Genomic DNA, 17,241 nt, shown 5'->3' on the forward strand with positions numbered 1-17,241 from the left:
CAAATGTGAACAAAGTTTGCCTGTAAAGGGTCTTAGATTGCTTTGACAGATTTCAAATCCATTGAAATTCGCAATTCATGAAGCATGACATCCTTTCGCAAGAGCATCAAAGGAAGATTTAATAGCATTAACGTATTAAGGCTATATATGCAAATGATCATGTGATTAATTATTCCTAGTAAAATTACTCAATAGTAATAATCACTGTCAATAAGGTACATATGAATTTATCAGTCATAAAATGGTAATAGTGTAATTATGTATAGTAATTTAATGTTTAGGTTGAAATCTTTAAACTTCTTTAATTTTAGATATTTCATTTGCTGTTGATAAATCTTCCTTTATCTTCAAACTACAAATGTTAAATTCCAAAAACTTTCTTTTTTTTGAAGCACTAGATCTATTTTGGTTTTTGACTTCAATTTTTTTTGGTAATAAAATAAAAGTGGCTCACGGTTGGTTGCTCATTGCCATTATCTTTCTCGCTCCTCTCTACCCAACGATTTGTTCCACCTTATTAGATAGACACGCGAGTTATAAATTCAACGGTCTGAGATTCGAAAATTTCTCTCAAGCCAAATGTATGACTCTACTTAGATGTGATGGTGACGTTGGAAATAAGGCATGGGTAACAGCAAAAAGAAAATAGATGAAGAAGTTTTGAGTAAGACTGAGGATAACTAACTCACTACTGCGCACGGTTGGGATCTTTCGAGAAGGTGTTGGGAAATGCGAACGACCCTTGGCATCCCTCCAACCCACGGCAAGGAGGCGACATGCATCACGCGAAGCGTCTGCTGCAACCAGCGCATCCGGATGCAAGCAGCACACGATGTGTGAGGATGAGAGAGGCAAAGAGAACTTGGTATGAGGTTAAGGAGTTAGGGGAATCCAGCAGTGTATCAGCTCCCTGTCTCTACCAGCACGTTACTAGGGCTGCACGTGGCGCAGAAACGGCGTCGTCTTATCAGCAAACCCAAAAGAGGCCTCCGCCTCTCATTCCCTCTACTCTTTAGATTTATCTCTCTTTTCTTTTCCGGGAAAAAATTCTTTACGATTTTTCCTTTCTTGATAGTGTTTTATTGTACGTCGAGAGGATATTCTCCATTTCTGTTTTTTCAATTTTCCAAATACATACATGTCCAATGCTACAAGGATCCGAATTGACAAAAAAAATGTATCGCGATAAACGGTCAGAAGTATTTATGTTTGTGGGCAATATTTCAGAAACAATTGTCATAGAAAGTTGCCAGTTGTCCCTTTCGCAGAAAGTCATCAGTTGTCTTTAATTATTATTGTCAGCAATTATTAACTGCATCAGAGTTGTCACTTGTCTTTTATACATTGAGAGTTGTCATTTGTCTCTTACATTCAAAATTGTCACTTGTCCATTACATTGAGAGTTGTCAGTTGTTCTTCGTATTCAGAGTTGTCATTTTTCCTTTATATTGAGAGTTGTCACTTGTCCGTTACATTGAGAATTGTTACTTGACCTTCATATCCAGAGTTATCAACAAGTGTTTTTCTGATAAAGTTTATAAAAAATAATGACTTTGCAAGAAAAAGACGAGTGACAACTTTCGGACAGTCGAATTGTTTGGAAATATTACCCATAAAGATCAGTGCTTATGGCTATTTATCGCGATACACTTTTTTTGTCGATTCGGATCCTTGTAAGCACAGCATTGTCACGGGTTTGTATCTAAGATCAAATGGCCCTTATGTGACAAAACTCTTTTTTTTTAATTTTCCAAACACATGCACGTCAATTCTTTAAAATTTGGTTTCAATCATTTAGACTGAATCCAAAGAAAGTTTCCAAAAGTTAAAAATTAAAAACTATATTTAAAAACTATCAATTCCAACGTTGTTAATGCAGCAGACGTCTGGACAGATTTCCAAAAGAAATGGAATTTTTATAAGTAATTTAACTAAATGTCAGTAATTCCCAAAGCATATAATTCCATGAACAAGATTGTTAGAAAGTAATAAAAATATATTGAATGTGTACATTACAGAAACGAAAAAGCATTGTTAAAATGAAAAGATCATCGTAAAGATAAAGGTAGTGATATAAAGAAAAAGCATCTAAAACATTTATACGAAGAAAACGAGGGAGTAAATCTAATGGAAGACGAAATGAGAAAAGGGAATTCAATTTTGAGGTTAAAATTGTGATAGAACATTGAAAGATCTATAAAAGAATAGGGCAGTTGCAATAGACTTAATAGAAAACGAAGATAAAATCAAATTATATACAAAGAATCAGCAGATATTAGTCAATTTTAACTCTATCAAATACGTTCATCAAATAGTTAGAAAAGAAAATCTCTTATTTTAATAATTGATAACATTTACAAATTTAATTATTATTACTTTTATTATTTTCAACAATCTATAGAAATGAATTATACAAACTTCAAAGAGTATAAAGTATAAAGCGACCATCATATAAAAATGAATAAAGATAAAGCTAAAGTTATGGTGTGTATGAAAGAAGAGCAGAAAAGAGGCGCTTATGTATTAAAGATAAGTAACGGAAAAGATAAAAGTTAATGTTTATTGCCATCATATTAAAATAACAAAAGATGACCGTTCAAAAGTAGACATTTGAAGAATGTGCATGCAAAAAAAAAGAAAGCTTTTGTTTCTGAATGCATAGAAATTAACTTTGAACATAAATTTTCAAATGGAAAAGAATCTGCTAAAAACTTATGTATGTATAGAACGTTGTATTTTATACGGATGTGAGACAAAAACAATGCGACTAAAAAGAGAATAAAAGACAAATAATTATGCACTTTAAAAAGAAAAAAAAATTCAAAAACAAACAAAAGTAAAAAAAACAAAAGCTTTTATATTATAATTAACTAAATAATAACTATTTTTATGAATTAAAAAATACAATAGTAATAGAAATAATTCTTATTTTCTAATTATAAAATTATTATAATCTCCATTTTTATAATTAATTAAATTTTTTACAATCATTTAGAAAGAAGTGTTTATATTATGCTTGGGTCACATTGAGAGCCATTGTCTGGTCTACGTGCACATGATAGATGATAGAAAGATGATGGATGACCCTTTGTTGTAAGCGAAGAACAGAATTTACAAGAAAGTAGAACAAAAGTAAATCTTTATAATTAAATTTAAATATTTTTTAAACAAAACTGCTTTTTAGTCAAAAAAAAAAAGAACTTTTACAGAATATTATCACTTTCACAATTCTGTTTACTGTAATATTTAATAGAACAAACTTGAAAGCGTTCTAAGTCAGGCATATACCACAGAAAGAATTTGAAAGTAGAAATTTTGAACGAGAAGAAAATTCAGAATAAAAAGTATTAATTTAAATAATTTAATACTGTCATTGACATTAAAAATACAGTTTTTTTTTGTTAAAGAAATTTTTTGTAAATTTTAGACATATAAATGGCCACAAGGGAATGTATTGATTTTCACTGTATCTACATAGCTATGGCAAAGGCCAAATAACTAAAGTCATTTAGCAAACTATTCAAGTCCAAAAGCTAAGCACTTAATTGCTCTAAACAACAAATTATTGTTAGCCAACTCCCAAGTTATATTCATAACTTTTATAGGAGTTTGAATTTATTTTCTTTTAAAACAAAACATAAGAGCTTTTGATAATTTATAAAAATTTGAATAAACGAAAACAAAGATTAAACTTTTTTTTTTTTTTTACTTTCTGAAGGAAAAATATTATTCAACACCTCTTCTACTTTGTCAAGTAATTTCATTAAACTCCCAAGAATTAGCGCAGCAAACTATAAACGTTGAATGATAGTGTAACGTTCTAAGGAAGTCGACTCATCAAAATGAAGTTTGAAGTAGGTTGTAAACTGAGTTTTCAGCAAACCAGTGATTTTGAGAAGCAACCTTCCTGAATGTTCACCGGATACGATAAGAGAGTAACCAGGAAAATCTAATCCAGCTTAGTATGTTTTGAGAAAATTCACTTTAAACTTTATAGTATATGTAACGTTCAGTTTACTGCGTATAACTGCATTGTCAAGTAAACTTACATGGAGCCACGAATTTGCATAGTCATGCATGTGTCCAAAACAATAGATTTCTATTACAATAGGTTTATTTTAGTGATATCCATTCTGATATTAATAAGGTTTAGGGAATATAAATATAAGGTGAAAGAATAAATAAAGAAAAACAAATTTGAAAGATTTAGTTATGATGATAATTTTTAATATAAATGTAATTGTTGTGTATCCTAACTAACGAGATACTATTTTTGTAAAATTTTCAGATTTCAACAAATGGCTATGGAAAATGGAGAAGTTCGACAATCCTCGCAGGAAGTCTGGCAATGCTGACCCTTGGCAGGCTTAGGATCAGTGGTGGTAGAGTTCCTGAATTTGCAAGTGCTGACAATCCAGTAGCTCGACATCCCTCGAGATTAACACGAGGTCTCACATTTCTCTATCTACCAGCAGCAAGTGTTAGAATGCTTCTCTGTCCCAGTACGCTAAGTTTCGATTGGTCCATGGATGCTGTGCCAAGAATAACCAACTTCAAAGATTCACGAAATCTTGAATCTGTATGCCTTTATGCTGCCCTAGGCACTGCAACATTATGGGCTGTTCGTCGTGTTCGTTTGTCCAGAGGAAGAGCCAGATCAAGGTCACGAACAACATTCGAATTGTCTTCCTATTCAATGTCTACCTCGTCTTGGCCAACAACACCAAAATGTCCTGTTTGTGCTGGCAGAAAAACAGGAGCTTGTCACACAGATGGATGTAGAGCCGCTAATAATAATAATGGTCCAGTTAACGATTGCTATTGTCCTAAAAAGAAATCATCATTATCATCATCATCATCATCAGGGTGTACATATTCATCTCTACTTGTTATCCTCGGTTTTCTAGTGCTTCCTTTTCTCCCAGCTAGTAATCTCTTCTTTTATGTGGGATTTGTGATAGCTGAGAGAATTCTTTATCTTCCGAGTATTGGGGCATGTTTGACAATTGGAGCTGCAATTTCTGGAACTTATGGTGTAGCAAAAAAATCGGGTTGTAAAAAGGTGGCCAAAGGAATTTTAGTGTTGACAATGTTATTATTAGGCCTAATGTCAGCAAGAACAATTCTTCGAAATACTGATTGGTATGATGAGGAGAGTCTTTATAGATCTGCATTGCGTGTCAATCCACCAAAAGGTAAGAAAAATTTATTTTAGAACAAAAAAAAATCGCATTTAATTAATAAAACAGTTTACTTTAATTTTTTTAATATTTTTTAATACATTTTGCTTTTTAATGTTATGATGATGGTACACTTTATTTAATAGCAATTTCTTTTCTTGACTTTTAATCCTATTTATTGTTACTCTCCAATTGCGCTTTCATGTTGTTTTATTTTTCCTTCCCGTTGTCCACACAAACAACTTGACCCTTATCTTATTTCACCATCATCCTCCTCTTTTGTTCTCCTTTTATTTCATCCCCATTGCATTCTTTTGATTTTATTGGGTTTTTTTTATCCCTAAACATACTTTGTTTCTTATTATTATTGTTTCGTTTTGATATTATTTTTCCTGATCATTTAAAATTTTTTTCTTCCTTCTTATCAAATTTTCTAGATTTTTAAAAATTTAACAAATTTTCCGTATCTTTTCCTTACAAATGCAGTATCTCAATTGAAAATTATTTTTCATTTTAATTTGTACAAGAAACGTCTGCTCAGAATGGTTCTGCATTTTCTCTAAGTGTAACCCTTCTTGTTTACTCCTGTACAAGAAATCTCGTTTAATTACGAGAAAATGAATTATGTATGATTCGACCCTAAGATGATTTGCATAGTATTGAAAACAACACTCGGTCACCAGAGTGTTAGCTAAATTGCTCGAATAACGAATACATTTAGTCGACATCGCTCTTGTGTTTGAAGGGAGTATAAATCTTTTTTTTACCTAAAACATATTCTTCTCGCTAATTAAAATAGATTAATTTTCTTTCTTCTTGAGTGTATTTAACTTATGTAATTAATTATTTCTTTTTAAAGTCTAGTATATAATTCATCCTTTTTATTTAATATACATTTTTTTCGATTAATGGAAAAAGTTACTGTAGTGTGTTAAAAAAAATATACCTACAGCTACAACCTTCATGCAGAAGATTCCGATTATGCCATATTTTACGAGCCATGCTGTGTAAATTTTTATTTTACGACTCAATAGGTGTGCGTTTTTTATGACCACATAATTTACTAAATAAAGAAAAAGTATTAAAATTAATGCCCTATTATTGAAGGACAACCATAAAGTTTTTCTCATAAAAAGAGTCAGTTAGACGTGCTAATATGAATTTCCGTGAAAAGCAGATAATATATATATATATATAATGTGCAATTGCCGCTTGTATTTATTGATCGCATATAGGATGATTTCAATTTTTTATAATGTCACAATTATTTTGATATGTGGATTAAATTTTATTATTATTTTTGATATGTTTACTAAAATTACAAAAGTTACTTATTTATTAAGACCAAGCTTTGTTTTTGTTAAACATAAATTATTATATTATTCATTTTTATAATAGATTATTTATACTGATGATAGAATGAAATAAAAAATAATTTAAAAACTTTATTCTTCTGATTAAATGTTCTTCAACGGTAAGCCTATTATTTCGTCTCACTGATTGAGAGGATAAAAAGATCACGTTTTTGTTTCTTTTGCTTTATGCAAAGATTGACCGAAACGAATGGTCTTCTTCTATTTCCAAAGTCAATATATAGTCACTGTTAGCACACTGATATTTATTTTAGCGTAACCTTATTCCCGACCTGTTCGTTGAAAATTTAGATCCTTTCATGCAGAAGTCATAGAATCAAAAAAAAGAAAAAAAAAGTTTGAAAAAAATATGAATACAAAAACAAATGAATAGAAGGAAATTAGAATGAAATTTATAAACTTATAACTAAATTAACTTTTATTAAATTATATTAACTTGGAAAAATTTCTCTTAATGGAAGTTGAATATACAATTGAAAGTTAAAATTTAATTAGATGTCAATGAGTTTCTGAAAGTTGTTTAAAATTCCAAAGCAGCGTTTTATAAGTAAGGATAAATTCTAATGATACTGAGGATAATTCATGCTGTATTTAAGAACGACATAATTTTCGTAAAAGTAATCAGATCTCTTTAATAATTCTTAAAAAAAACATTAAGTAGAAGAGAGTTGTCACATAAGGGCCATTTGGTCTTAGACACCGACCCGTGACAATGCTGTGCTTACAAGGATCCGAATCGACAAAAAAAGTGTATCGCGATAACTGGTCAAAAGCGTTGACCTTTATGGACAATGTTTCCAAACAATTCGTCTGTCTGAAAGTTGTCACTTTTTCTTAAAGTCATCATTTATTTCTATTTATTATTGTCAACAATGATAAACTGCATCACAGTTGTTAATTGTCCTTTGGATACAAAGTTGTCACTTGTCTCTCTGCTTTAACAGAAAAATACTTGTTGACAACTCTCAATATGGTAGACAAATGACAACTCTCAATATAAAGGTCAAATGACGTTTTAGTGCGCATTGCTTTTCTACGATAATTGAACATTATCACTTGTCATTTAATTGTGTGTAGACTTTTCTGTACGTAGTGCTTTTATTTACCAGAGTTGTCACTTGTGTTTTGGAAGTGTTCATATTTTCAAAGTTCCTAGTGAACAAAATCGAATTTTCATGAGTTGTCAGTTGTCTTTTGGAGATGAATAAAACTTGTTCAAGACTTTTTAGTGCGCACTGCTTTTTTTCGATAATTGAACATTATCACTTGTCATTTAATTGTGTGTAGACTTTTTGGTGCGCAGTGCTTTCATTTACTTACCAGAGTTGTCACTTGTCTTTTGGAAGTGTATGTATTTTCAAAGCTTATTGTGAATAAACTCAAATTTTTATAAATTGTCTGTTGTCTTTTGGAGGTGAAGAAAACTTGTCAAAGACTTTTTAGTGCGCATTGCTTTTCTTCGATTACTGAACGTCAGCACTTGTCATTTACTTGCCTGCAGACTTTTCTGTGCGTACTGTTTTTAGTTACCAGAGTTGTCACTTATCTTTTAAAATGGGTTCGTATTTTCAAAGTTCATAGTGAATAAAATTGTAATATGATAGACAAGTAACAACTCTTAATATAAAGGACAAGTGACAACTTTCTATTAGTCGATTTTTTTGGAAACATTGTCCATAAAGATCAATGCTTTTGACCAGTTATCGCGATACACTTTTTTTGTCGATTCGGATCCTTGTAAGCACAGCATTGTCACGGGTCGGTGTCTAAGAGCAAATGGCCCTTATGTGACAACTATCTTCTACTTAATTGAATTAATTAATGACTGTATTCAAAAATGTCTAATGTATGATAAACAGTCGTTATTTAGATAACTATTATTAATTGTCATTCCCTTAATTTTTTGTTCTTGATAGAAAGTACTTAATTAAGAAATTCCGACATAAGAACGTCTCAAGTGATTTTGTTCTCAAGTTTTTATCGGAGTGTGCGTGCAGACTTTCAATCAGGCACATGCAATCGCCTCTAGTAAAATGTCCAATAATGCTTTTTCTTCTGACAAGTGAACTAGCACACACAGAATGAAAAAGAAAGGAACTCGTATTTTTTCCCTGAAGGTGTGCTTCCATGTGTAAGAAATGACGTGAAACGTGAATTCATTTCCAGAATGATGAAGGAGCTGATTGTAATGAAATGACACACGCGATTTCAGTTGGCTCACATGTTTAAAATAGTGACGACAAACGCGACATATAGACTGCGGTTTTTTTTTTGCCTTTGCTTCTATCGCGTGACCACCTCATCTCACCCTACTCTTGCAGTGGATTCTCATATCGCGAGAAGAAGATTAAAAACCGAGTGAAATCGACCTCCAACAGTGCTGGCGGCGAAGTACGTTGTACTTTTTCATTCGTTGGATGATATCTCGAGATTATTCGGTAGTCCAAAGGCGACCTCAAAAGTACATAGCGATACGTTTTTCCCAACGGGCTTTTTCAGTCTACTGTACGCTATTCGATTATTAAAGAATCGTTGATCACATATTCCATTGTTGGCACTGTTCATCAAAAAAAAAAAAAAAGAAAATTACTCCAGCCATATCAAAATTATATGAGGGTTGAAAAAGAAGAGAATGAATATCCTTGATATTCAGAGACGGTTTCATCAAACATTTCCCTCGAAATTACGTTTCCTTTTCTCCATGGCAAACATTTTCTGTAAAACAGTTTTATTTTCTTTTCAAATGGAAAATTTGTTCACTTTCTTCAATGTCGTTTCCAATTAATTGAACTGAATTTGTCATAAAAGTAGCAACGACACTAAAAAACGCGAAGCACGTTTTCTAGAAGACCCTTTAAGTGGAATTAAAAAAAAGTAATGTGCAATAGCTTGGGTGTAATAAATTATTCTTAAACACCAATTTCATGTGTTTTGTTCCCTCAGTCACGTATGAGATTAATGAAATCATTACTTTCATTTCAAAGAATTAAGGAAAATGGCTGCAGTTATTTTTAACGATTGATCATTCGTGTTTTTTTTTGAATTCATAAAACATTAAATTAACTTCAAAACATTTATGTAAAAAAAATACAATGTTCTATTAATGGAAATTAATTATTTAGTAGGAAATTTTCTAAATATAACACTATATATTATTATTCTCAATGACACGTAATATTATCCGTTGGAATCGTTTTAAACGGTTTGCAAATCGCATGCTAGATGGGATTATAGTGAACGAAGGTAGGGGATTTGTTCGATGGAGTTTCATGTGAAAATCTCCCAAGCAGATGGGGGGGATAGTGTGTGAGTGTGTATGTGTTGGTCGATAAAATATTGTCTGTTATATGGCAATGCGAGATTTCCCATAGAGTCCATGGCTCATACCATATGATAGCTGGATTTGGAATGGTCAGTGTTCCCAAAGGGGGAGGAGGGGGGGGGGTTTGTCGTATTTACGAGCGATAAACGCTTTCCTGCTTCGCGTTCGCGGTAGATCCGTTCTGATACGATTGGATTGGTTCAGCCGCCATAACGGAAACGGAACTCAGTTCGGGAGGATCCTGCGAGGATTCATACTACCTCCCTCTTCATCTCTTCCACCTCCCATTTCCCTGACTAACTGCCAAGTTTGATTATAAACGATCAATCACACATTATTACATTTCCTATTCAATTTATCCCTCTTTTCAATATATAAGTTAGATACCTTTTCCTCTTGCCAAAAGATCCATTATTAATTAAAATTGAAGTCGTACATTTTATTTTTACAAACGGAAATCCAAAGGAAACTAATGTCTACTGGGAAATATGTGCTCAATTTTTAAAATTGTGGATATAATTTATTGACAGAAAAAATTAAATAATATCACAATTTTAAAACAAAGAAAAAAAAATTTTTTTTTTCTATTTTAAAGTTAACAGCTCTTTTTGTTTGGCAAATGGGAGGAATCGTAAAAAAAATGATTTATGTGAGTGGCCGATTTTGGTAAGGGAAGATTTTCAAATTTCGAGCGCAGTTTGAAAATAAAATTTTAGTATCTATAAAAATGTCAACGTCTTGAGGACAAGGAAAGCTTTCAAGATGCAATTCTTTTAACTCAAAAATCATTTAAAGTTTCCTCTTCAAAACTTGGGTGCTTTGGAATAAAAGCTTTCAAACTTGGATCTTTCTAATACTTTGAAAACTTCATTTTGCAGAAATGTACAATCTTGAATTCGAAATCCTATAAATTTCTCTCTAATGAAAAGAATTTTTTTTTTTTTGTCTTTTATATGTAAAATTTAATAAACTATAATAGAATGTAACATTTCAAAAGTAATATTAAACAAAAGCTGTAATAAAACGAAAAAAAAAGTGAATTAAAAAATTTTATATCTTTATATAAACGTTAAATGTGATTAAAGTAAAATATTTTATGTATTTTCTTTTTATGAATGGATTTTGATATCATATATGAAATGTATGGAGCATATAAAATATTTTTTTTGGGAAGATTGTTAAATTTTAATCAGATAAAAATTCATTGAAAAGGAAGCGTTTAACTTTTATTATTTAAAAAAATATATATATATAATTCGATTTAGAAAAACTCTTTCGATAAAAAAGTCTGTCGGCCGTGTGTGTATTTTTGAGATACGATAGAAAAGTTGGTTTTGTACGACACGCCGGACTTGTATTACTTTATATCGACTGGAAAACGGATTGAAAGGTAGTAACCACCCTTTCGCAATTTATTTGATAATTTCACTCTCGAACGAGTAACATCTGAGCAGGGAAATATTAGGTTGGAGAAAATGTTTTTCTTTGTTCAAATATATATATATATCTATAAAGAAAGAAAGAGGAAAAAACTGTTTTTTTTTAACCACTGGAACCTCATTTAAGTTTACTGATTTTCTTTTGCCTCTCTATTACACATTTTTATTCGATTAACTTCTTTAATTTCGATTTCATCCGCTTTTCCCTTTTTGTTTTTTTTTATCGTTTAAAATTTCATTCAATTTAACTTTAGGTATTATACTCATTAAAATGTAATTTTTGATAAAAATTCTTTCATTATTGATATATGTTTTAATTAATGATTTTTTATTAAATTATTATTGAAACAAATTAAATTAACAAATTAACAAAGTTTATAGTCAATTTAATTATAGAACATTAGAAAATGCTTTTCCTTGTTGAGAATAATTAAAACTTTTTGTATCAACTTTGCATCTATTTTCGGCAAATTACAACTTGGAACTACTTTTCTAAGTTAGAAATGGAAACTAAGTAGTTAAGAACTTTAAACATTATTAATGACACATACATTCATGTATACGTTTATTAATCAAAATTTTTTTTTTTTATACCACAAAATTTATGATAGATGTCATATATATATATATAACTTTGCTGAATTCAATGTTGAAAAGCGAAAAACAATCACAGAGGGAATTGCAAATAAATCTGAAAAATTTATTAATTAAAAAGAGAAAAGCAGTTCGTCTCTTTATAAAAAAAAATGCGTCTAGGCTACTATTTAATTTGCATTTTCCAATATTATTTGCCAGGCTGCTTGTCACGAGGTTCTGTTATCCTTAATTGGAATGCTATTTTGAGCTCTTACTTTGAATAAAGTAAATTCCATTTTAAAGAGGAATTTTTGTTTTTTAATTCACGAATAATTAACCGTCAAAGGAAGAATCCTTTTTTGTACATTATTCATAATTATTCAAAACTATTCATAATTATTGAAGCGATAAATGAGCTTTTAATTAGTCGAGCGTTCTTAATTATGTGGACCTCTGAATTGCATATATATATATATATATATATATATATTTTTAGGTTTCGAAAAAAAATCCGCAACAATTTTTGCATATTTTTTAATAAAACATTTTACAAAAAAAGAAATTATAGTTTTTAATAAAAGAATTTTATTTTCCTTTAAATTGAGTTTCATAACTAATTTCTGACTGACGTTCTATATGCCAATATTTTTTTAATAGTAAATTTAATAAAAATTATTGGAATTTGATATATAAATTTATATAAATATTGGTTTGCATTGTTCAATTCTCTTCTTCTAAAGGTTTTTTTTTTTTCATTTTAACACTCAATGAATCGATATTTTAGTTATGAAACAATGTTTATTCTTTTTATTTTACTTTTAAATAAATAGAATAATTTTCAAATAAAATTCATGGTTTTTTAAAATACCTGCCATTTATTTAGCTAAGGTAAAAAAAGAAAATGAGTCGATGAAAAATTTTTTTATTTCAAAAAAAGAACATTGCGCTCCTTGTGACTATTTAGGAATTTTGTACTCGTACCACGTAGCATGAATTTCAAGAATAGTTGGGCCTGTACCAATCCTTTTATATACGCGTATAATTGGTTTCGTTGAATGTGATCAATTTTTTCTAAAGAAAATTTTTTTGCTTTTCAAAAAACAGTTCGAAAAAATTTATTTTTGAATATTTTAAAAAAATGAAGATTTTTTTTTTTATTAAAAAGAGCAACAGAGTTAAAAATTAAGAAAGGAGGAAGAGAAAATTAAAGTGAAATTAATTCTTTAGATATGAAAAACGGCCTTGTGATTCATAATTTTTAATAGTTAGTTTCAATTAGTTTTAATTAGTCATAAAGTGAAGTGAGAAATGAAAAATTATTTCTTTTCTTTTTCAGCTTATGGAAATTTAGGAAGTGTCCTCAGTGCACAAGGACGAGTTGCAGAAGCTGAAGAAGCTTTTGTGCAAGCTCTTCGACATCGACCAAATATGGCGGATGTTCACTATAATCTGTAAGTAACAGTTTCCCTTTTTTTTTTACTTAAGGCACTACTTTATCCGCCATATGGCGAAGCTTTCCGTTGGAGAGTATCGACTTGAAATTCCAAATGATGGCACTTAGAAATCGAACTTTTCAACTTTTCATGTAATTGAATTTTCATGAGGGTTCACAGATTCCAATAAAAAATCTTTATCATATCAAGAAATCGTTTCCGCTTATAAAGCATCATTTTTGAAATTCAATATATATAGTATATAGGATTTTATGATGAAGAAAATCAAAAATATTTTAAAATTTAATTTTTTTTGGGTTTTTTTAATATTTTAATTATAATTTATATCAAAAGAATATTCTTATCCTTTTAATTTTCACTACAGATTTATTTTTATACTATGAAAATTAAAAATGTTTATAAACAAGAAATTTAAATTTATAAGATGTAAATTTATGAAAGTACACCTAGAATTTTATCGCACAGATGAAATATTGAATAAAGTTACAGCATGTAAGGTAGTGTGTTTAAGCTTTTGCAGTGTGCACATGGGTTCTTGTAAAGTATGATACTCATGGCTTATGAGACTCGTGACATTTACGACTTGCGTGTCTCTTGATGAAGCCTATAAACCGTATCTAGGCTTCCTATGAAGAAGCTTAAACGTAATCCAGTCTCTTTGAGCTTCAGCTGGATATATACAATAAAACGAAAACATTGTCTTAGCTGAACAAAGTCACTATTAACCTCTTGCTTTGTCAAAAAAAAAAAAACTTAAGAATAAAAATAAAAGCAACTCAATTTTTTCAGTAATATTTTACAATCATTATCTCTTTTAAATTTCAAAATTTTTTGCAACTAAAACTATTTTTAAAAATAAATTTAATCACCCAAAAAAAGAAACTGTTTACTTTAAGTCTTTCAAGAATTTGCTTTATTTGACCCCCAAAAAAAAAGAAAATAAATAACGCAGCATATAATAAATTAGGTCATATTTGCTGACTGTTGCATAAACTTCCCATCAAAACCAGACGATTCATGTTAAATTTGAGGCAAATCGCCGACAGCAATTTACGTCCCCTGTAGTGGACACAAGAATCCTCAAACCCATGACGTATCTTTTGGTTGGTCATAAACGAGCTTGCGGCCGCAAGCTTGGCTATAAAGCGCATTTCACAAAGTGACAGCTGTGTGAAAATTAGTTTCCACCACGATAGCTGGGACACAAGAAGGGTGTAAAATACTAAAACAAATAGAGAATGAAAAAAGATAAATAGAATGACAAGAATTGTAAAACAAATGCCATACTAGGTAATCATACTATAGGTATGATATGGTAACCTTTTTTTTTTGCAGGCATAAGAATATTGCCTATATTGTATAAACAATGTACGCTTGAATGTGAAATGAGAAAGGAAAAAAAAACGATCTCACCAATGGCAAATAGCCACTTTTTCCTTTGAAACAATTGAAAAAAAAACTAGGGCAATTTACTGTGAAATAATTATTACAAATTTCTTACTCATTTTCTCAGAATTATTGTAATTTTCTGGAAATTTATCAGTTTACGTATTTTTTTTCTAGAGTTAAAAAGCCACTGGCTATGGTTTTATTTTAAATTCTTGTACTTTATTAAAATCAATATATGTATATTTTAAAAAATAGTTGCCAAAAAGAATATAAATTTTTTTAAAAAAGACCTAAAAGTTTAAAATTATAGAGTACTGCTAAAGTGAACCTATTTTTTTTTTAATTAGAGTAATTATAACACTTTCCTACTTGAAAATAAAAGGCAATTAAAATAAACATAAAGATAGCATGCTCGTAATAATTAAATAACACATTCAAAAAGTAAATATTCTTAACACTATTAACCTATTATTTACCAGTGGAAAAATGTTCTTCAACTTTTGGCTTATATAAGTCAATTTCATAGTTCTTAAAAAGTTCTACAACTGTGGCACGCGATAGACTCATTTTCGAAAGTTGTGTACTATAAGTGTATATATGTATATGTGTGTGTGTCTGTCTGTCTATTTGTATCAGTAACAAAGCGTGAGAACAATTCTCGTTCCTATGCTATTGCATCTCACTTTTACACAAGGAACATTGTAGTTAGGAAAAAAGAAAAAAAAGCTTTATAACTTCCTCATTTCTTTATGCTTTCTTATTACTCACAATTTCTTTTTATTCTTGACTTCTTTAAAGTTTATCGTTTAAAAAATTTATTCTCTACTAAAAAAAAATTTATGCTATTTACTCTGTAAATATTTATAAAAATAATAATAATAATAATTTAACAAATATGTTACTTTTTTTAATTTAGTTACAGAGACGTGATACTGTATAGTGTTTAATTAAAAAAATCCGATGATTTATTTCAAAGCCGTTTTTTTATGTGACTTGATTTTAGAGGACATTTGCGACGTAAATATTGATACAGTTCTTGCAGGTGATATTTTTCATAGACACATAAAATTCACAATTACAGTAAACATTCGTTTTATATCTTCCTGGAGTTCAATATTCTATCAATATTTAATTCGTTCACACTTTTTTTCTTCTTTTACTGAGAAATTTTTGTTTTAAAATAAATATATCTATCTAGATTAAAAGAAAAATAAATATTACATTACTTAAAGTAATTAATCATTTGAATGGGTTTAATATAAATATAAACAATATATGGTTTTATATATTCAACGATAGACTTTGAAAGAAACGTCTGTTAAAATGTTTACATTAATAGGAATCGTAATAAAAATCATAATGAAATTATATATATTCAAACGCCCAAGGCGCGTGTCACATAAGGGCCATTTGGTCTTTGACACCAACCCGTGACAATGCTGTGCTTACAAGGATCCGAATCGACAAAAAAAGTGTATCGCGATAAATGGTCAAAAGCATTGATCTTTGTGGACAATGTTTCCAAAGAATTTGTCTGATGGAAAGTTGTCACTTTTACGTTACATTGAGAGTTGTTTATCATTTTACAATTTTATTCACTATAAACTTCGAAAATATGAATACTTCCAAAAGACAAGTGACAACTCTGGTAAGTAAATGAAAGCACTACGCACAGAAAAGTCTAAGACCAAATGGCCCTTATGTGACAACTCTCAATATAAAAGACAAGTGACAACTCTCAATGTAAAAGACAAGTAACAACTCTCAATGTAACGGACAAGTGACAACTCACAATGTGAAGGACAAATGGCAACTCTACAAGCGATGATTTTGTACGAAAGAGTTAGGTGACCACTTTCTATAACCGACGAAGTTTTAGTCAATATTTTTTTTTAGTCAATAGTTTTTTTATGAGTTGTCAGTTGTCTTTTAGAGGTGAATAAAAATTGTCAAAGACTTTTTAGTGCGCATTGCTTTCCTTCGATAATTGAACGTTATGACTTGTCATTTAATTGTGTGTAGAACTTCCCAAAATCCTCCGAGCGTAATGCTTTTATTTACATACCAAAGTTGTCAGTTGTCTTCTTAGAAGTGACAGTAAGTTCTTCCAAATTCTTAGTGTATTACACTATCAATTCTTGTCTCTACAGATAAAAAAAATTTTGCATAATGCTTTAATTATATTATCACTTTAGTCTACTATATATATATTAATAATTAATCAAATTATTTTATAGTCTATGTCTTGTTCTTGTTAAGTTGACAAGAGATAGTGTAGTAAACAACATAGGACTATTCTAAGCTTGTTAGACGCCTAACTAGATAAACGATCCCTGACGCATTCCTCTAAAACTCTGCGAGCAACTGAAAGTTATGGGGTGAAGGTAACTTCCTTGTATTATGCAATTACAGTATTGAACTTAATTGATTAGAAACATTTAAACAGTGTTTGAAGAAAATTGAAAATTACTGAAATTAATTATCTATGATGATAATTATAATTTATAA

At 29.9% G+C, this 17,241-nt stretch overlaps 2 protein-coding genes across 2 annotated transcripts in view; both read left to right on the plus strand.

Moving 5' to 3' along the window:
• Positions 1–17,241, plus strand: part of LOC127287721 (uncharacterized) — a 277,776-nt gene that overhangs the window by 83,859 nt on the left and 176,676 nt on the right. The window lies entirely within an intron of this gene.
• The window catches only part of LOC127287715 (protein O-mannosyl-transferase TMTC2), a 127,010-nt gene that overhangs the window by 52,552 nt on the left and 57,217 nt on the right, over positions 1–17,241 (plus strand). Inside the window, exons 4-5 of the mRNA XM_051314797.1 lie at positions 4,289–5,195; positions 13,227–13,341. Of these exons, the coding sequence (XP_051170754.1) occupies positions 4,289–5,195; positions 13,227–13,341 (1,022 nt within the window). The remainder of the gene's footprint in view (positions 1–4,288; positions 5,196–13,226; positions 13,342–17,241) is intronic.

The sequence above is a fragment of the Leptopilina boulardi genome, unplaced genomic scaffold (assembly GCF_019393585.1).
Source record: "Leptopilina boulardi isolate dan_hultmark-lab unplaced genomic scaffold, ZJU_Lbou_2.1 LbouV2_372, whole genome shotgun sequence".
In the NCBI taxonomy this organism is placed as follows: Eukaryota; Metazoa; Arthropoda; class Insecta; order Hymenoptera; family Figitidae; genus Leptopilina; species Leptopilina boulardi.